This window comes from Xiphias gladius, chromosome 15 (genome assembly GCF_016859285.1).
Source record: "Xiphias gladius isolate SHS-SW01 ecotype Sanya breed wild chromosome 15, ASM1685928v1, whole genome shotgun sequence".
In the NCBI taxonomy this organism is placed as follows: domain Eukaryota; kingdom Metazoa; phylum Chordata; class Actinopteri; order Istiophoriformes; family Xiphiidae; genus Xiphias; species Xiphias gladius.
The window spans coordinates 19,259,243-19,279,408 of record NC_053414.1 but is presented as its reverse complement, the minus strand read 5'-3'; the positions used below and the strand labels follow the sequence as shown (position 1 = coordinate 19,279,408).

Sequence of the window (20,166 nt, the reverse complement as noted above, 5' to 3'; positions counted from 1 at the left end):
CTCAGTGTTAAACAATACCATCCTTTGCGGTTTGAAAATGCAAGTAGAGTTGGTCTGGTTGGGACATGATTAATGTGTCTCTGTGCATAACTCTCTGCATTGCTCACGGTCAGGCCAATGCTTGTTGATAAAGGGTCACAACTGGTTTGTCTGACTTAAGCCTTGTAATATCTCAGCAGTTTGCATCTTGAAGTTCAACAAGCGTACTAAATGGAAATTTTAGACTTTACGAATCAGCTGCTATGTCTTTCCAGGGTATATAATTGGCCAATTTAACTGATGGGTCATGAGTTTGGATACGTAACTAGTACGTAAAGCCTGCACCATTCAACACACATTACACCAAGGCCGACTGAAGTTTACTACTGAAACTGTGTCAAGCAGCAAGCGACGCGGAGGATAATACCGGAAACGTGGAAATTTTCAACTTTTAAAAAGATGAACGGGACAATTTGTCATGCAAAATTTGTCAAGGTTGGACCATATTACTTGTTTTGCAGTGATTGGCGTATAAATCAGTCAGTCAATCGACAGAAAGTTAATCAGCAACAATTTTGACAATTGATTGTTTAAGTCTTTTCTGCTTTTTGTCAATGTAAGTTAAATATCTCCGGGCTTTTGGATTGTTGATCAGCCAAAACAAGCAATTTAAAAGCATTACGTCCGCCCCTGGGAAAAGGGGACGGGCATTTTTCTATTTTCTGCCATTATATCGATTAATTGTTTAATCAATTAAATGAAAAAAAAATCAACAGTGTAATCTAAAGTTTAAAAAATCATTTGGTGCAGCTCCACACAATGTCATTAAACAAATATTGATTCTAAAGTGTATATACAGTACTGTAGTATACTACAGTAACAATATTCTGTTATTGCTAAAGAGGAGTTAGAGAAAAGGAAGGATGAACAGCATCCATCAAAAAGAACATTACTCAATTTTGACACTTCCGCATTTGTTCAATATGGTGTTGGAAGTCTTCGAGCAATGGGGATTTTATTTTGAAAGCGCATACGGGAAGTGTTCTGTATAGTTTCTGGCTGACTTGACCGTGGTTACACGGTGAATATCCCGGTGACGGGCACATGCACAGCCTGGAGATCCGGGAGCAGGGCGCCTGAAGAGGAGCGCCCGACAGCTGCGCATACCCATCGGCTTTCAGGTAGAGGTGGAAGACCGCCGGAAGGACGGGCGGAGGAGAAACGCACCATCCAAGGTGAGTAACGCTCACCCTCGCAGTTTTCGTTACAGGCGGAGCGTTTGCCCGAGTGCCATCAGGTTGCAGGTGAGTTACCGTATGGTGGTGCGGCGTGTGGGCCAATTAGGCCAACTGTGAGTACAGTGTTAGCGCAGAGCTCAGACCGTGAACTAGGCTGTTTTGTACATTTATAATTCCATTGATTCTACGTGTCAACAAGTGCCAATGAACCAATGTGTCCTCATCCAACCTAAACACTTGCCTGGTCATTTCCATTAAGTCGAACTTCCCCCTATACTTTAAACCAGGTGTCCACGCCTGCTCTTGCGTCATATTTTTGTATCACAAGGCTGTTGCTTTAATGCACGAAGACCTCTTTTCTTCCGCTGAAGTAAATGAATCCAGCGATATAAACCTCCGCACATCAGCTGTTAGGTGTTTTCGTATTTGACTTGCAGGCGCATGCGTGGATTTTGGCGTGTAGCTGAGCGTGTACAGCAGCATGCCGGCCAGCCCCTCTTTATGGTCTTGGAAGAGGTAATGCTTAGCTGGTCTCCAGAGAGTTCTCAGCAATCGAGGAGGAGTAAGACTCAGCTCAGCCTCTCTGAAAGGGAGGGAGGGGGGAGTGAATGGATGGTTCAGCCTCCTTATGATGCAGAGGGATGGAGGAAGGCGAAAGTGTGGAGTTGGAGAGGTTGAGACATGGATGGATTACAAGAGGGATGCATAGCTGGATGGATATGATGGATAGTAAAGGAAGATAAATGGCTGAGTGGGTGTATTTGTGTGTGCGTTTAAGTGGGAGTGTCATAGGGTGGATGAATGCTCAGACGCATGATGGATGAAATATATGGGGGGGGGCTCAGTGGCCGCTGATCCCATAAGTTTCATAATGTGAGTCCATGTGACAAATGGACAGAGAGAGCAGTGGATGACTGATAGAGGGAAAAACGGTGGAAGGAGCACGCCCTTACCTTGATTCATTGCACAGAGATGAGAGCTAAGACGGGAGGAAGGAACCATTTTTAAGATTAACACTTGCATTTACAAGCGACCAAATCTGCTCGGCTGCTGGTGTGGATTCATTTCAGACTTGTGAGCTAGCCGGAATTCTCAAATAGCTGAGATTCCTCACTCTGATATTCAAACACACAATTGCTGTCTTAACACATTAATATCCCACACATCCAACCCAGTATCAGGCCAGTATCAGCAAGGGAGGCTTGCGTCAGTGCCAAATGATACTCATTACTCATATCAAACACTAACCCCAGGATATATATCGTAATTTTTTTTTTTACTCTTTAGTTGCTGTATGTTCTCACCAGCATATTTGATTTATCAGCTAGACAAATAGTTGTTCTACTTGTCGCATGCTTCAAATAGTCCTACGATAAACTGGTATGCTATAGATGTAACCCTGGCCTTTGCATGGTGGACTTCTGGTCTCAGCAGCAAAGTCAATTGCATTTTCTTTTCCTCCCTCTTTTCAGTTGTCAACATTCATAATATACTTAGTATATCTCAGTATACTGCAATACAATTCAACAGCCCCAGAAACTGCAGCCCCCAAAATGACTATAAAGGTTAATCAACGCTCTAACTCTATAAAACAGTTTCAACAAAAACTGAACATTATAACCGTCATGAAGGTAGCACATTATTAGGAACACTGTACTAATAGTGGGTTGGGCCTCTCTCTTCACTCTCCAAACAGCCTCATGGTCCTCGCTGACATGATTGCTACATATTTTTCTGCAGATTTTTGTCTGCTGCATATTCATGCTGCCAATCTCCCGTCCCAAAGGTGGTTCTATTGGATTCAGATCTGGTGACTGGGGAGGCCACTGAAGTCCACTGAACTCATTGTCATTTTCACGAAACCAGTCTGAGACGACTTTTGCCTCATGACATGGTGCATAGTAATGCTGGACTTAGCCATTAGAAGCTGGTAAATTGTGGCCATAAAGGGAAGCACGTGGTCAGCAAGAATACTCAGATAGGCTGTGGCATTCAAACCATGATTGACTGGTATTAAGGGGCCTAAAGTGTCACCACACCATTAAACCACCACCACCAGCCTGGACTGTTGACGCAAGGCAGGTTGGGTCCATGGATTCATGCTGTTGACGCCAAATTCTGACCCTACCATCTGCCACCTCAGCAGTAATCCAGATTCGTCAGACCAGACTATGTTTTTCCTGTCTTCAGCTGTCCTGTTTTGGCGCGCCTGTGCTCATTGCAGTCTCTATTTGTGGCTAACAGGAGTGGAACCCGGCGTGGTCTTCTGCTGTTGTAGCCCGTCCACCTCAGGGTTTGACATGGCGTTCATTCTGAGCTGCGTTCCTGCTCACCAAAGTTACCGTAGCCTTTCTCTCAGCTCCAACCAGTCTGGCCATTCTCCTCTGACCTCTTTCATCAACAAGGCGTTTCTGCAAAACTGCTGCTCACTGGATGTCTTTTGTTTTTCACAGCACTCTGAGTGAACTCTACAGACTGTTGTGGCTGAGAATCCCAGGAGATCAGCTGTTTCAGAAACTCTAAAACGAGCCCGTCTGGCACCAACAATCCTGCCACGGTCAGAGTCACGGACATCATGTTTTTTCCTCATTCTGATGTTGGATGTGAACAGTTACCGAAGCTCCTGACCTGTAGTCTGCATGATTTTATGCATAACACTGCTGCCACATGATTGGCTATTTGGATAATTGCATGGACTGTTTTACTCAGACTGCATTAGTTTTAATTAAGTCCTCCCAATAAACTGGCAAATTAATGTGTATAAACTAAACAATAGAGCCTCAGCCGTCATTCAACAAAACAAAAGATGAGATTAATACATTATCTTATTATCTTACATGGATGTGATTTCCTAGAAGCTTTTTTTAGTAGTAAATGTCCATGTGTTTTATTGTTGATAATCACTTCAGTTTAGTTAACAAGACTGCATTCCACGTGTGCCTTAACTTTGCCTTGACAATGTTCTCTCTTGAATCAAAATGTTGTTCTATTAAATTAAATTTAATGGCAACTTTTAGTGCAGTGTCCAGATCTCACATTGTCTTGACATGTGCACCAACTTTCCCCACTACAGTCACATCTTTTTCTCTTTGCATCAAAACTTTTATACAGAAACAGTATAACGTCATCATTTTAGCATGCAGTATGTCATGTGAAATCTAGCACGTAAGAAAAGACAAAGTAGCGGGTTGGCCCAGTGCAGCAAACTCAACCTGTAATGACAATGTTTGTACTTAAGGTTATTATATTGTTCCTGTACATACTGTATACTATACGACTATACCAGATATTCCTCTCTTGTCATGAGGAAATTTTGAATTTTTTTTTTCAGTTTTTCATAATACTGCAACCAACTGAAAATTATTTTTATTATCAAGTGATCCGTTGATTATTTTTTCATTTAAATGACGCATTGTTTAGTCCATGAAATGTCAGAAAATGTTGAAAAAGGTCCACAACAGTTTCCCAGAAACCAAGGCAACGTCTTTTAAATTTCTTGTTTTGTCTGACCAACAGTACAAAATCGAAAGACGCTGAAGTTAAAATGATATCAAACACAGAGAAGCAGCAAATCCTCAGCTGGATCAAAAGAATGTTTGGGATTTTTGATGATAAGTTAATTAAATAGTTCAGCAATTTAATCAAACATTAATTCAAAATTGATGCAGATTGATTTAGATTAACTGTTAAAAAATCAACTTATCATTTCAGCACTGGCTTCGTGCACAGTTCTTTCTTGGTTGCAAGTTTTATATTTGAGACATGCCTTTTTTATGAATGAGTTTCACAGTCTCTTCATGAAGTCTGAAAGCCCAATCCTCTCCTCTTGTTCTTCATTTGATAGATGGCTTTAGCCAGAGATGCAGGGGCGGGCCCGGAGCAGAGAGATGCAGCTGACCAAAACTTTGACTACATGTTCAAGCTGCTGATCATTGGCAACAGCAGCGTGGGAAAGACCTCCTTCCTGTTCCGCTATGCAGATGACTCCTTCACCTCAGCCTTTGTCAGCACAGTGGGCATTGATTTCAAAGTCAAAACCATCTACAGGAACGACAAAAGGGTTAAACTGCAGATCTGGGTGAGACGGAAAAATACAATGCAACATTCATGTCTATATGCTGAATAATCGATACATTTAAGGGAGATTAATGTCTATATGTAAGATGATTTAACACGGACAAAATCTAATAATTCTACTTTAAAAACAGGTCTCTCAAAACATGAATTTGCATCTTACCACTGCATCCTCAGGTAGACTGCCACTGATGAGTCAGTTTTCTGTGTTGACAATTAGGTGTTCCTGTTTGAGGTAGAGCCACATACTTTTTCCAGTTATGTTTATTATTACTACCACTAGTTGATAGTTAGAATAGTTTTAGATGAAGTTGGAGTTAGTTGGAATTGGGCATTAGAATAGCAACCCCCCAATTTAAAAAAAAAAAAAATAAATAAATTTATTTTTAACTTGTTTGGCCATTGTGTCTTGACTAATTTTTGTGACATGAATTAGATCTCAGAACAGCACTAAAGAAAAAGTCCTTTATTGTCCTTCGCCCTCCTGCTTTAAAAGTATTTATCATGAACACACACATAGTCTGGTTTCTCCTCTACAGCAGGAACAAAGTGTGTCAGTCCAGCAGATAAGGGCCAGAGCACATTGTGACTCTCATTGACTCAGGAAAAGATGTTTGATCAGTGCAGACGTCGAGAGCTAAAAGCTGGCAGACAGTGTTGCAGTTTGACCAGATTCAACTCTGATTAATCTGGCTCACAAACATTTAGACTGCTGAGTGTAGTTTGTTTAACCACTCGGTGATATTTTTTATCTACTGCCACTAATGGCAGTTGCTTTGTTTTTAACTGACATCCCAAATGACAGACAGCCTTGAAAAATTAGAAATAGTCACCTTGTTTGGCCATTAGTTTATGCATTCTCAAGGCTAATTTAGCTCTCCACACCTTTAGCGGTTAGCCCAGGACTAGTTCTATTGGACCAATGCCATATATCTGGAAACAGGAGGGATGTAGGCCATTGAAAGTGGATGGCAACACCAATTTGCATCAACGATCTTGATATTTTCAAATCTTTACTGTATATTTCACTATGCTCATGCCCCTTAAAAGAGCAAGGTTTCAGACTTTTTCTATAATTCAGATTTTTGCAGAACTGAAACCAACATAGAAGCCATGATGGACAAAAACTCTGTATTAAAACCCAGATTAATTTAACTGTTTTAGGTGGGTTAATGCAGAATTAGCCCCCTAGTCTCGCATTAATCACAAGGGAGTTTTTGAGGGGTATATAATGGCCTTTAACTAAACAGATTTACAGAAAATATTTATTTACAGTTAAAATAATAGAAATCTAGTTTCATTGTAGATTTTTCACACATTTTTATGTAACTGTTTCGGAAGGAACAAAGTTCCGCATTGATCGAATGGCCAAAATTAACCCACTGGATCAGAAAAGCCATAAATGGATCACACTCTACCTTCCAGTAATGAAGCATAGAATCACTTTTTTTTTTTTTTTTTTTTTCATGAAATGAGGCAGTGGGGTATCAAACCCTTAAAACCCAACACACTGCTCTGGACAAAAACATGACTGAGAAGCCCAAAATTTGCTAACAGCAGTCAAGTTAGTTTCATAGGATCAAGAGTCTAGTTAGCCTATTGCAGAAGGGTCATATTAGAAAGAGCTGTGACACTCACTTAGCTGAGGTCTGAAATGCTCCTAATAATTTCTGGTAGAACGCTCAAGAGGCTCTTTCATTCCCATATATAGTTTTAAAAAAAAATATATACTCATAATATATTGTACAGAGCACACAGGTCTGACAGACCTGTAGTATATCAGCAAATTGAGTATAAAAAGCTGCAGTCTCTTAAATTTCAGGGCTGTAATTTACTTGAGGTAATTAAAGGCATTCACCTGCGGTCAAGAGATTCTAAAATACAGATTCAACCACAGGCAGAGTGAATGGTGCTTTTTGAAAGCCTTGTTACACAACACGGACTGTTTATCCTCACCCTGTTCCCTAGATTGTCCTCTTACACGCTGCTGCCTGTCATGGATATGTCATAAACTAATTTCTCACACTCTGCAGTTAATGACAGTTGATGTTTAACATCGTCCCCAGACGGCGGGGTTCATGAAAGATGCATGGCTCGGAGCTGCTGGAGCTGAATGTGCCTACCGTGCAGACTGACACCCAGGACAGATCTATTACCGAATGTTAGTGGAAGGCGAGGACTTACCCACAGAACCTCTGTTAGATGAAAGTTATACTTTTTTTTTTTTTTTTTTTTTAGCTTAATGTATTCAGCATAGCATGGCTTCTCGGCTTAGCTTAACAATGATACAGTAGTATCATTTTACAGATGGAAGGTGCCAAGTCCAAGTAAAACGTTATTGGCTACTGAGCTACCACTTGAATGGGTTTCATGGGGGCATTAAAACGAGCTCAACTCATTTCTTCAACACTCTGCACCAAAGCTGGGCCTACAAGGGTTTGAGACAGTGGTAACATGTCATACTGTGACCGCCACAGTATGGTTCCTTTGACATATACTATAGTTTACTGACAAGCCCTAAATCTCCATTTTTAGAGTGCCTGAGGTTAATATTGCACACGACAGCCGCTGGCATCACTTTTAATCAGCGGAGAACATTTAAGCCTGTTAATCTTAATCAGCCTTGTTTATTGATAACAATTTAACGTATCCACAACAACATTATCATTCAATAGTTTAACAATTTTCCCATAATCAGACAGGAGAATAAAGAAAGAAGAAAAATAACATATTGAGAACCAATTTTTGTCCTTTACAGTATAGCCAAAAAGCAGAGGGCACATCCTGGTGTATTTACAGGGTGTGGCAACATCAACACATGACGGGAGGGATTAACTTCTGTTGGAGGAGAGTTAATGATTCAACTTTCCTTCTCAGGAAAGCCAAGTTAACCATTTGCTTTCTTCTCTCAGTAAAGTTTTTGTATTTTCAATACAGAAATAATTTTAAGTGCTTGTCTTCAATATTAATTAGGAGGATTATATTGTATTTGTTGGAATTTCAGCGCAGTTGCCGGCAGTCATTTTTGTATCCTTGTCACCCAGTCGTCATGTGACCACTGTGAATTCCCAATTTCCTTGAGATTGTTGTGTTTTAAATTTCTCAGATGAACCATGTGTTTACAGGACACAGCGGGGCAGGAACGCTACCGGACCATCACCACAGCTTACTACAGAGGAGCCATGGGATTCCTGCTCATGTATGATATCACAAGCCAGGAGTCGTTCTGCGCTGTTCAGGACTGGTGGGTAGAAATATGGATATAATATTATTATAGTATTAAATCTGCCTTGTATATCAGTATTTCTGTGTTATTCAGTAAGTGAGAGCATTTGTAAAGTGATGTTTTGTCTTATGAAATTGATTGTTTGGAGTTTTTATTTATTTGGAGACACTCTACGCTTTTAATATGTGTGTACTCATGTGTAATACGCAAGACGAAACTTGGAGAAATTGTTCCAGTAACGGAATGTGGCTCGAAAAAAGCTCGAGATAACCACATGAAAATCCTGTAAAATAGCAGCGGTAGTAGTATTAGTAAAACTAGAAATAAATAATAAATAACAGCAAATGAAATAAAAAATATTTATACATATCATTTTCCTATAACTCACAACTCTAATTTACCTACATGTTCATCTCTGAACACTGATGGAAGAAATACTCACATCTTCAAGTAAAGGTAGCAATGCCACTCCAAAATAAACCACTATGTTAAGGACTGTTAAAGTAAAAGTCCTGCACTCAAAATTTTACTTAAAAATAAAAAAGTGTTATCAGCAAAAAAAAAGTATCAAAAATAAAGTTACTCATTGGGCAGAATGACCCCTTTCAGAGCGTTATATTATTACTGTATGTAGATCGATTAATGGAATATTATTACTGATGTATTAACAAGCAAACAGCATTTTAATGTGACAGCTGGTTGAGGGCAAGTTAATTTTAACTATTTCTTACACTGTGGGATAGTTTAATCTATAACAATGCATACAATTTTGTAAGTTGATCATGTTTTTTTTTTTATTTGCCAGGGAAATATACTGGAATAGAAGCGTAAAGTAGCATAAATTGGAAAGACTCAAGTATTTCAACATTTACTTAAATACAGTATTTGAGTAAATGTACTTTGTTGCTCTCCACCACTTTCTTTAAGCAATGCTAAATTGTTGATAATTCACCCTTTCAGAAATACATACTGTAAATACAGGGATAAAAGAGCACCAGCTTTTCCTCAGTGTTGTAAAGAGACAGATGGTCGCTGCAGGACACGTGGTTGTGAAAATGTTCTGTTGGTGTTTCCCAGGGCAACCCAGATCAAGACGTACTCGTGGGACAACGCTCAGGTAGTGCTGGTAGGCAATAAGCTGGACTTGGAAGAAGACAGGCAGGTTCCCATTGAGGATGCCCAGAGACTAGCCACAGAGCTCGGTCAGCACACACACACCCACAGACACTTTTTATCACATGCTCACCAAGGACTCACAAACCAAACATTACTCACTAATTACTCATAACTCATACTGTTTTTTTTTTTTTTCTTTTTTCTCTCTCTCTCTTTCTGGACTCCCTCTAGGCTTCCAGTACTTCGAAGCCAGTGCCAAAGACAACATCAATGTGAAGCAGGTCTTTGACAAGCTGGTGGACGTCATCTGTGAGAAGATGAACGACAGCGTCAACGGTGATGCCAGTCCGTCTGCCAGTCACAAAGGAGATGGCCTAAAGGACACGCCTCGCAGCAGCCAGGGCGGCTGCGCATGCTGATAGCTGATAGTGGAAATTCATTGAGTGCTGTTTCATAGTCACAAACACACACACGCACACACACACACACACGCACGCAAATGCAAACACAGATTAATTGAATTGCCAAAAATCGGTCATTGTGAATGTACTTGAACATATGTTACTGCAATACTATCATGGCTGCTTGGCTCCCATTTTTTTTTCTCGTTATCTTTTCTCAACCTGGTGGCGTCTTCAGTGCTTCCTCATAATTGTGAATGTGACTGTTACACTGAGATGCTAAAGAGCTGCGTCGAGCAGCGGTGCCTTCTGCCCAGTGCCTTTGCTTTACTGTTTTCTTGTTTAGTGGGTGAGCAGCACCTGTTGCAGGTGGGGATGTGAACAAAAGGGCATGAACCAAATCAGCATGGCATGGAGGATCACTGTGATTTACTTGTGCTATGCTACCCCCTTGTGGGAGTCACATGAAAATGCATCACTGTGACTCACTGCACACTACATCTACCCTTTATATCCTGTGAATTATGGCAATGTTAGCCTGCTGAGGAAGAAGGCCCGCTGTTCAGTACAAAGGTACGGTGATTCCAGGTGTATTCTCATTTTCTTTTAATTTATATTTTGTTTATTTTTTTTCCTGTTTTTCTTTGTACTTTTAATCGTTAATGCTTGTCCAGCATTTTATTTGCCAGGTTTATTGTGTCCCCTCTAAAAAATTAAGATTAAAAGATATGGATCAAATATGATCAAATATGTCTTTTGGTTTTTGTGTGAAGTTATTTTTCAAACAAGGCTTTTGAATATTAGGAAAAGTTTGATGGGTTTCCACATAGTGTTGACATCGGTAATTAATCATTATACAATGGAATCAATCATCATAGATTTTATCCTCGAAGTGTTTTTTTCCATTTATTAGAAAATAAAACATTCATCAAGCTGGTGCTTATGCTCAACATTAAATTATTTAATTCCTTGGATTGGCTCCTTTTTGTGCTCTTTTTGAAATGGTGCTGTGTTTTGGGGTTTTGTTCGTGTAAGAAATCATTAATGAACATCAATATTTTGTTTTGACCTTGAGCTGTTTCAGGTCATAAAAGTTTCTATTTATGAAGGGACTTTGTACACCAGGTAATGTTGCTTACACTGAAAGAAAAGTCAGTGACGTGTAGGGTATGAACTCCCTTTTTCCCTGTCTATGTGTGTGTGTTTGGGTGTGTGTGTGTGTGTGTGTGTGTGAGAGAGAGAGAGAGAGAGAGAAACCTGTGAGAAGATAAAGGGGCACATTGAGCAGACACTCCTGAGTGATCAGACCTCAGCGGGCAGACAGACGTCCTTACAGTACAGGTACGAGCTTCATAGTTTTTCCACCCTATTTTAATGAAATAATCCAACTATAAACCCAACCAAAAACCTTTTATTTAAATCTAAATACACCTAAAAGAAAATTACAGCAAATGAGCCTATAACATGATCCGTCACCTGGCATGTTTTTGTCAGAAGTCTTCTATGTTCATCTATGTACAGTTAAAAAAAAAAAAAAAATCAGGAACAGACAGATTTATTATACTTTGTATTTGATAAATTATGTTCCTGTTCTTCTTTTATAATCAGTATTTTTGCTTTCAAAGTGAGGTAATGGTTGTCTGTCATAATTAACCACTCGCTTGTGCTAGTAACACTACAGTATAACTACTACCAGACTGAATAAACAAAGTACTGTTCAGTTCTCAGTTCTCCTTAATAGTATATATATATATATATATATATATATATATGTGTGTGTGTGTGTGTGTGTGTGTGTGTGTGTGTTTGTACATATATATATATTTATATATGTTTGTTTTTTTTAAACTTTTTTGATGTTAAAAACTGTTAACTTTCCTGTTTTGCTGCCTCGAAGCTGTCATCAAATGTATTTGGATAAACAACATAATTTTGCTGTTATAGGAACATTTTATTGCCTCTAGGAAACAAGGTAACAGTTGCCAAGTAGGTCTCTACTGTCTATTATTATCAAAGCTGCAATAAGGAAGACAAAAAGATCAATAACTATAAAGCTGTGCTTGGGTGGGCACAAAGGGGGTATGTGTGTTTTATTGTTCTTCTGAGCTGCTTTCATTGTGACAGCCAGTAAGCTCATAAAATACCTTGGCTTTACCATTAATCGTGAACTCATCAGAGGAGTTTCTACATTACATCTTTTTAACCTTTATTTAAAAGATTTATTGGGATACAACAAAGAATTGCTAAGTTGTGAACACGTTGACAGTGCAGGAAAGACCCTGTTATTTTCTGCTGACGTAGATATGGGTTATAATGTTTAGAGTAACACGGATAAAGATTGCCACAGTATGATAAAACTGCTTACATGCTTTTACAGTGAAGAGTACAAAAGTTCAGAGCTGGAGGAAGAGAATTTTCTCCCTCTGTACCACACGAAGTCTTTTGTGTAAGGAGGGACCTGCACACTTATCATGTGATTCAAATGCGTGCTTGATGATCCTTTAAATAGCCTGCAGGCAAGTAAGATTTCAAATACAGAGAGGATAGGAAACAAGCAACTTATTTCACAATTCAACCGAAACCTTAGATTATGTCAGTGAAAAAAAGTTGCCATATTTGAAGAGGATATTAAGACCACTTCTGTTTTTCTGCTAGTTACTGTAGTTAATGTATAACCAAAGCAAATGCCATTTGACCCATGTTGGTGCTTGCTTGTGTTGTAAGCCAGCCCCATACAGCTGTTTTTCCTATGGTAGAGATAAAAACCTAGGTTTTTCCTAGGTAAAATGTAAAGTTGTCCGCCCAAATATCCCTAAGCAATAAACAAGTAAATGTGACTAATTATACACTTGATTAGTTTTCAGCTGAACTAACACACTTATCTTTTTTTACAGTTTGAAGGGGAAAAAAAGCCAAGATGTGTTGCTCCGGCTTTCTCAAAATTATGATGTTTATCTTCAATGGTGGCATCTTTGTAAGTTCAAAAAAAATGTTCAGCTTCTGTTGTCAAGCTCCATTTCATGTTTCATGTTCCCAGAGGAGAACAAGTTGAGCGCAGGCTATTTCCTTGGGCTTTGTATTATATACTTTCACAGCTAAACCTGGAAAAATGTAGCTGTGTACTTCCTATATTCAGTGACAGCTTAATGGAATAGTTTGACATTTTGGGAAATACACTTGTATGCTTTCATGCCAAGAGACAGATTGGGGGATTTATTACCAATGTCATAGGCTACGTGTAAGTTAAAAATAAAACTAGAGCGAGGAGACGGTTATCTTAGCTTAGCATAGGGACTGGAAACAGAGGGAAACTGCTAGCCCAGCTCTGTCTAAAGTTGACAAAAAGCAATAATCACACGCTAACGGAGTCTTTGCTGGCTACCTGGCAAACTCACCATGACAACAAGACTCCAGGAAGTCACTTCACCCAGCCCACGGATGTATTCAAAGATATAATACTACATCCATGGCCCAGCCAAGAAGTAGAGAGCCAAAATTCCTGACATGATATCAGGATCCTTGCACTGGCTTCTGCAACACAATGCGATCTCTCATTCTGCATGTCTTTCCTTGGTCTCTCTGCAAAAATTAAGCATGTTTCTGGGCTTACCTGCCCATATTCAAAGACAATTTGGTATCCACCACAGATCTTGCTATGAGAAATTAAGCCTTTCATAATTTTAACAAAGTTAAATGATTACGTTGTGTCCATGTGGAAAATTACAGCTCCCATGAAAAATTACATCATCAACTTGGTTTCATCCATATCCAAAAAAACTGACAAACTCTCTTCTAAAGTAATTGTTCCCAACTCTCTCGCTGTAATCTATGCTCTCTAAAAGCTTCTGCAGCATTGCGCCTCTCTGACCCACTGTTACTGCAGACATGTCTGGACTAACCGTGACCCCTCGACTCCACCATGGACTCACCTCTTTTTTCAAGATGTGACATTAACATGCAACAGTTGAGTGCTTATGGGAAATTATGTTCTTTTAAGGCTGCTACTAACAAAAATACTGAATAAACAATTATATTAGATGTTTGGTTTTTTTTGTTTTTTTTATTTTAAATCATCACCCTTACCTAATTATATATATACTTAAGCACACAACATACTGTTGAGAAAGGATCTGTTCCAAGGCTGGATTTTTAGTCTTTTGCTTTGTTACAAATATTAGTATGATGTTGAATGGCCGAAGCTTCCTATTTCTCATACACATGTCAGTGGCATTAATCTTCTCATCTAACGATCAGCAAGAAAGTGAATACATTAACTTTAGATTTATTTTTCAATGTGTCAAAAATTATTATTATGTAAATTTAATATTTAATAAATAATATTTCTTATAAATAATTCTCTGGCTCCACTCCTGCTCATCTGCTAAAGGCCTCTCATTTCTTTGGTTCAAGCTCTCATCACAGAGCAAGTATTTTTAGCAAAACAAGTCTCTTAACTAATCTCTTTAGCTTCACTCAAACATTAATATCAGTAATTTCTCTCAGCCATTGTTATTGTCTGATTGTTCATTTACTGTATCTTTTCAAAATTTTCCCATCATTTCTCTCCTTTCTTCCCCCGCCCATCATGCAGTTGGCAGGTGCAGCCATCCTGGGTGTGGGAGTGTGGGTGAAGGTGGACAGTGGTTCTTTACTGGCTATACTGGACAATGCGGACGACGCACCGTCTGGGATATCCCAGCTGGTCAACGTTAGCTACCTGCTCATGGCAGTGGGTGCTGTGCTGCTAGTTATTGGCTTCCTGGGCTGCTGCGGAGCGGTCAGGGAGAGCAGGTGTATGCTGCTTACGGTGAGTTTGAAAGGTCAAAGCTAAAGACTGTGGACAATAGACTGAATATATAAAGTTAAAAAAAAAAAAACTCTTTAATTTCTATAAAAGTTGGCTCAATAATAGTTATTATTTTCCTTTAAAGCAGTAACATATCTAGTCTTCTGTATGTTTGAAATAATGACAGTGTTGCACCATTGTAGAAGAATGAGAATGTTTTCTTTCAAACCCTATTTACCAACGATATCATGGCCCAAGAAAAAATCAATTACAGTGATCTGATTTAGGTTTTAATTAAAGTGTTACTTGTCTTAATTGTCTTTGTTCTTTTGAAATAGCAATGAATTTCAATGTATAACTCAAGAACAGCGAGAACTACTGTATATTTGAGCCAAGCTAGATATAAATAGTGAATTCTGGTGATGGTTAATGTTGAAGTGTTGAAGTCAAGAAGAATGCTCTCTCATACACTCCAGGTGGATGCAGCGGCTCGGAGGGGAAGCCGCTTAATATTTTAGCATTTAGCTTTAGGTTTGATGCCTGAAGTGTGTCCTGTCTTTCTACCAACCTTACATCTGCTTTAATGTTCTTTGTCCAAGCCTGTTTCTCACTCTGCTGGTGAGACTTGATTTTATAGATACATAATGCTGCTACCAATCAAATATTTTACGTTAATTATCATTTCCTCTCCCCATAGTTCTTCAGTATTGTGCTGATTATCTTCATCATTGAGGTTGCAGGAGCTGTGGTGCTGCTTGTCTTCCAGGGTTTGGTAAGTGGCTCTCAAAAGCTTCTTGGCAACAACTGCCAGTGGTCAGATACAGAAGCTTGAAAAAAAAAACCAACAAAGCCAAGAGAGTTTGCTGAAAAGTCAAAAATATGATGATGTGCTATCGTCTATCTGTCCTTCTCAGGCTGATCAGCTTCTCCTGGGTCTGGAGGATGAAGTTTTATCAAGCATTGAAAAAGATTACGGACGCATTGATAGTCTGACCTCTCTCTGGAACGCCACCATGGAGGAGGTACTGTATTCTTTACCTATTTATTGAGTGAACTCTTTTGTCCTTAGATGTATGCGTCTCTATGGTCACAGGCAATTATGTGATCTAACCTTTGAGATGAAAGTAGCGGCTCTCTAAGTGTACACCTCAGCCAAAACTAACAATTCTCTGATTTCCTGAACATGTACACTTTTGGGATTTGCTGTCAAGTTACCGATTCTGTTTGATTGTTGTTTGATTGACCACGTGTTACAGGAATTTGTAAAAACTACAAGTATTTTTGATTTTATTTTATTTTTTTACATTTCCACAAGTGAGGAGCCCAAGCCTGTCTCCACACTATAGCACCATGGCAGTGCAGATATTACTGAATTTATTTGTTAAGATTTGGGGTTAACACTTTGTGGTTTCCTTCTAGTTTAAGTGCTGTGGATTCAAGAACTACACAGACTTTGACGGCTCCCCTTTTTACACTGAGCATGGAGGAAATGTTTATCCACCCACATGTTGCAATGCAACCCTCAGCATGGGTATATGTGATAAAAACAATGCCCATTTTTCGGTAAGAGACCAAGTGACTTTTGGCTTAACTTCATGAATGTTAACAGCAAAACCCTTAATTGGGATGAAAAGCAACAGTCAGCCCCTAGCCCTGCTTAAACCTGTTGTTTTTCTCCCAGATGGTTAATGGCTGCTTTGACAAGCTGCTGCAGCTGATAGAGGACAACGCTGTGATCATTGCAGCCGTGGCTCTAGCCATTGCTGCTCTTGAGGTACAGAAAACAGCCCAGGTTATCGACATCAGTCTTGAAGAGTTGTGTGTTCTTTTGCCACAATTACTTTGATGGAAAGGAGTATGAGTGAAATATTTTAGAACTGTCACTTGGTTTACTATATCTCTAATATTGTCTTCAAATCTCGGCCAATTTCCTTACCTCCATATATTCATATGCTCATTAATGACACTAGTTATATTTCACAATTGCATTTCATTCCAATAAAACAGGCAATACATAACAACTGTCCACAAAGGCAATATCATAACTGTAGCACACTACTCCCATCATTGTGCTAACGTGTCACAGTATTTATCTGTGGACACACATGTAAGTTAAGGCTTGTGTTGTATTTTGGAAAACAAATTTCTTTTGGAGTTTTTATGGAGCAAAATATTTTAAAAATTTCGAGTTTTTTGCATGATATACGAGGTTGAGGCTTCTAAGGATTGCTGATCTTGATTTTTGCCACACCAGTGACTCTTCACCAGCTTCACCAGACACAAACTCAGATTCTCCTCTTCATCATTTTCTGGTTCTTTGTCCGTGAAGTTGACTTATATATATATATATATATAAGTTTAAGGGGGGGGGTTCCAATTATTTTTTTCAACTCTTTTTTGATTTGGGAAAGCACAAATAGATACCCAAGTCCGTAAAGTCACTTGAATCAATATTCCATCCTGTTTCCACAAAGAACAGAAGAATGTGATTAAAGAAGGTAGGATTTTACTGTACTATTTAATGATTCTTAAACTAAGGCTGTTAAAAGCCTTTTTTTTTTTTTTAAATGTACCTAATAAACATGAAAACAGTTCAGTTGTGATGATATGTGACCGAAATGTATAATTCTACAGAATATATTCCACAGAAATGTATCAATTTGTGCGATCTACAACCTATATCTCACCTCCATTACACTGTGTTTAGATGAAATGTTGACTGAACTGTTATCTTTACAGATTGCTGCCATGGTGGTTTCCATGGTTCTCTACAAGGAGATTGGCAACAAGGTGTGATGTTTCCTGCTTGCGATGAGATGAAAACATTGTAATTGGTGGAGAAATTTTACTTGTAAGCAGTTTTTTTTGTATAAAGTTTGTTTGGTTTTTTTTGTTTTCTTTTTTATTCAAAACAGACAGATAACCTAAAGCATGCATGCATTTTTGGCATGTAGATCATTAAAACCAAAGATGGAGAGGTAGTCGGTTGAGCTACTGTGTACTTGGTTTTAAAACTGTATCTGAACACGTTTATACTGTGATTTATTTATGCTTTAAGAGGGGCTGTTGTCAGCTGACAGTGAATGTGCTGATACAAACGGCCAGTAACATGTAATGATGCACAGTGCAGAGAAGGATCTGCATAAGTTTTGTCAGTTGTGTCCGTCTCATGCATTCACTGCAATAATATAACTATATTTTTGTATGTTTGATCATATATAAATAAAAAAAATATCACAATCTTGACTTTTACAATTACTGACAAATTGATTATGGTTTTCTTTTTAGGACAATTTTTCTCTTACCAAACACATAAAAATGATTCTAGACTGAGCAAAACAGGAAAAACAGAAATACAGAAACTGTATAAGAATTTAAACAGTCGGCCTGTGGGTAGATATATAACACCCTGATCATTCCAGAGAGAGTTCAATTCAATTAAGTAAGGAATTTTCCATCAGTGCTGCAGTGTTTATCTGATCCCACGCAGGGGAAGCAATTCAGTTACCATCATTACTGAATATAAGAGCACAACAATCAAAAGTTATCACACCACTGGCCAATGTATAACGTCAACAATTAAAGTCCTTTCACTCTCTCTAGCACCAATCAAATTAGTATTATATTAACTCATATAGGTGAACCACAAATCCCAAGTGGCTGAATGAGGAAGAGGAACAGAGGAAGTTCTACCTCAGACAATCTGCTGCATGCTCTAGAAAAGGCCCAGTATTTAGTCAATAAGAAGAAGTCAAAAATAAGTTTCAGTCGACTATATCTACTTTCCTCAGGGACATAAAACATTCAGAACTAGTAACTACGTGTACAAATGATTTTTGCTTTGCCAAATATCCTGTTATAATTCATCCTTAACATAGAGAACATTGGCAAGATGTTATAGACATGGCAAGCATGTCGCCCTTAAATAAACAGCCCAATTGTTCCTTAAAGCTGCAGTATTCAATGTTTTTATACTAATTGTGGATCACATGACTACGAGTATGTAAGTTGAGGTTTTTCTCAGGTGGTAGTGGAGGAGAGTGAATGTAGGATCTGCACTCTTCAGGAGGCCAGAAACATGACTCCAAGTGAATGCTGATGACTGCTGAATATGTAAACAAGAAATGGGTATGGGCAGTTTGTCAGCGTCGTAATCACAGCTTATATCTGCTGCGTAAAACTGGCTGAAACATCAACTAATACAGATTTATCTGGGGAGAAAGAGCCTGGGAAGTTAAAGGGGAAACTATAGTAAGACTGATTTTCAAAATCACGAGAATGAGCTGAAGTTTAAAGTTTTGTTTACAGGACAGTCTTTCTTGTTTCTAGCTTCCCAGTTTTCTTTTTAAGGAACTACAGGCCTTTTATCTACACATGCTGGGTAAAGGTAGGCCAGGGATTTTATAATGAGGATAATTAGAATGGCATACGGTAGAGTGCAGACCTCGTCCAAATCCATTGTCAAACAGCATATACCAGAATACAGAAAAAAAAAAAAATCAAAATCATAGTAAATGATCTGGATCTGCCGGGTTCTGAACGGGTTGATCCCTGGCCCATTCCTCATCCCTTCACCAAATTCCGTACAAATCGGTTCAGTACTTTTTGCGTAATCCTGCTGACAAACAAACCAACAAACAGACCAACAACCATACACGGGTGTAAAACAAATCCTCCTTGGGGGAGGCAGCAACACATCTGTAGTTTTAAATGTCTCACAGAGTTCATCAGTTTTTTATATAAACACTTTCAATCACAAACAAATGGTTTCAGTGCTTTCTCTCATTTTTGTAGCCCATTCAACTTCCAATCCCACAACAGCCTGTGTGTTTTGGGATACTTCGTGGCTTGCTGCAAGTGTGGCAGGCAATGGACATCAATAAAAAGTAGAGTCAATGAACAGCTATTTTAATTGCTTGCGGGAATCTTAAGGTGTAGTGGTTACATATGATATAGCCTTATGGTGAGAACTGCTTTACTTTGCTATATCCACTGTGAGTAAATGACATTTCAACAGGTTAACTGCTGCTGAAACATTTCAAGACAGTTTACATTACACATGATTGATTACAGTGTATATGTCAGTATGTGTGTGTCTTTAGTGGGGTTCAGTTAGTGAAGTTTAATGTGAGCTCACTAGTGTTGCTGAAGCAGCAGGTTCTCCCATCACATGCTGTACCATAGCCACCTGATGACCCTTCTCAGTGGCGTCATCTATATATATTCAAAGTTCTTTTCATGGTGGGTAATAAACACCATGGGCATGAGAATAGGTGCACTAAAATAACACTTGTTATTTAAGTGCAGTCATCTATCATTTGTTCACCAATACCATAGCGTACAATA

The 20,166-nt window shown here is 38.8% G+C and overlaps 2 protein-coding genes across 6 annotated transcripts; both read left to right on the top strand.

The window, feature by feature from the left end:
* The first annotated feature begins 1,038 nt into the window (after window positions 1–1,038).
* On the top strand, window positions 1,039–10,788 carry rab3da (RAB3D, member RAS oncogene family, a). 3 transcript variants are annotated; one of them, XM_040147246.1, is made up of 6 exons: window positions 1,039–1,214; window positions 3,671–3,774; window positions 5,062–5,295; window positions 8,417–8,535; window positions 9,595–9,719; window positions 9,865–10,788. In XM_040147246.1, exons 3-6 carry the CDS (start codon window positions 5,062–5,064, stop codon window positions 10,050–10,052), a joined length of 666 nt encoding a protein of 221 aa, XP_040003180.1. In that variant the 5' UTR covers window positions 1,039–1,214; window positions 3,671–3,774; the 3' UTR covers window positions 10,053–10,788. The 3 variants fall into 3 exon arrangements, with proteins under 3 accessions (XP_040003180.1, XP_040003179.1, XP_040003181.1); XM_040147245.1 differs by lacking the exon at window positions 3,671–3,774 and having other exon boundaries at window positions 1,040–1,214; XM_040147247.1 differs by lacking the exons at window positions 1,039–1,214; window positions 3,671–3,774 and adding an exon at window positions 1,263–1,283.
* Window positions 10,789–11,286: 498 nt separating this feature from the next.
* On the top strand, window positions 11,287–18,041 carry LOC120799741 (tetraspanin-1-like). 3 transcript variants are annotated; one of them, XM_040145071.1, is made up of 8 exons: window positions 11,287–11,375; window positions 12,929–13,008; window positions 14,626–14,841; window positions 15,518–15,592; window positions 15,735–15,842; window positions 16,240–16,383; window positions 16,502–16,594; window positions 17,560–18,041. In XM_040145071.1, exons 2-8 carry the CDS (start codon window positions 12,952–12,954, stop codon window positions 17,614–17,616), a joined length of 750 nt encoding a protein of 249 aa, XP_040001005.1. In that variant the 5' UTR covers window positions 11,287–11,375; window positions 12,929–12,951; the 3' UTR covers window positions 17,617–18,041. The 3 variants fall into 3 exon arrangements, with proteins under 3 accessions (XP_040001005.1, XP_040001003.1, XP_040001004.1); XM_040145069.1 differs by having other exon boundaries at window positions 16,502–18,041; XM_040145070.1 differs by lacking the exon at window positions 11,287–11,375 and having other exon boundaries at window positions 11,863–13,008; window positions 16,502–18,041.
* The last annotated feature ends 2,125 nt before the right edge of the window (window positions 18,042–20,166 follow it).

Excerpts from the sequence above, each read along its gene's own strand:
- LOC120799741 (XM_040145069.1), top strand. The coding sequence starts at position 12,952 with ATGTGTTGCTCCGGCTTTCTCAAAATTATGATGTTTATCTTCAATGGT. Across the intron at positions 13,009-14,625 it reads TCTTCAATGGTGGCATCTTT|TTGGCAGGTGCAGCCATCCT; the intron begins GTAAGTTCAAAA and ends CCCATCATGCAG. Across the intron at positions 14,842-15,517 it reads GCAGGTGTATGCTGCTTACG|TTCTTCAGTATTGTGCTGAT; the intron begins GTGAGTTTGAAA and ends CTCTCCCCATAG.
- rab3da (XM_040147246.1), top strand. The coding sequence starts at position 5,062 with ATGGCTTTAGCCAGAGATGCAGGGGCGGGCCCGGAGCAGAGAGATGCA. Across the intron at positions 5,296-8,416 it reads GGGTTAAACTGCAGATCTGG|GACACAGCGGGGCAGGAACG; the intron begins GTGAGACGGAAA and ends ATGTGTTTACAG. Across the intron at positions 9,720-9,864 it reads GAGACTAGCCACAGAGCTCG|GCTTCCAGTACTTCGAAGCC; the intron begins GTCAGCACACAC and ends GACTCCCTCTAG.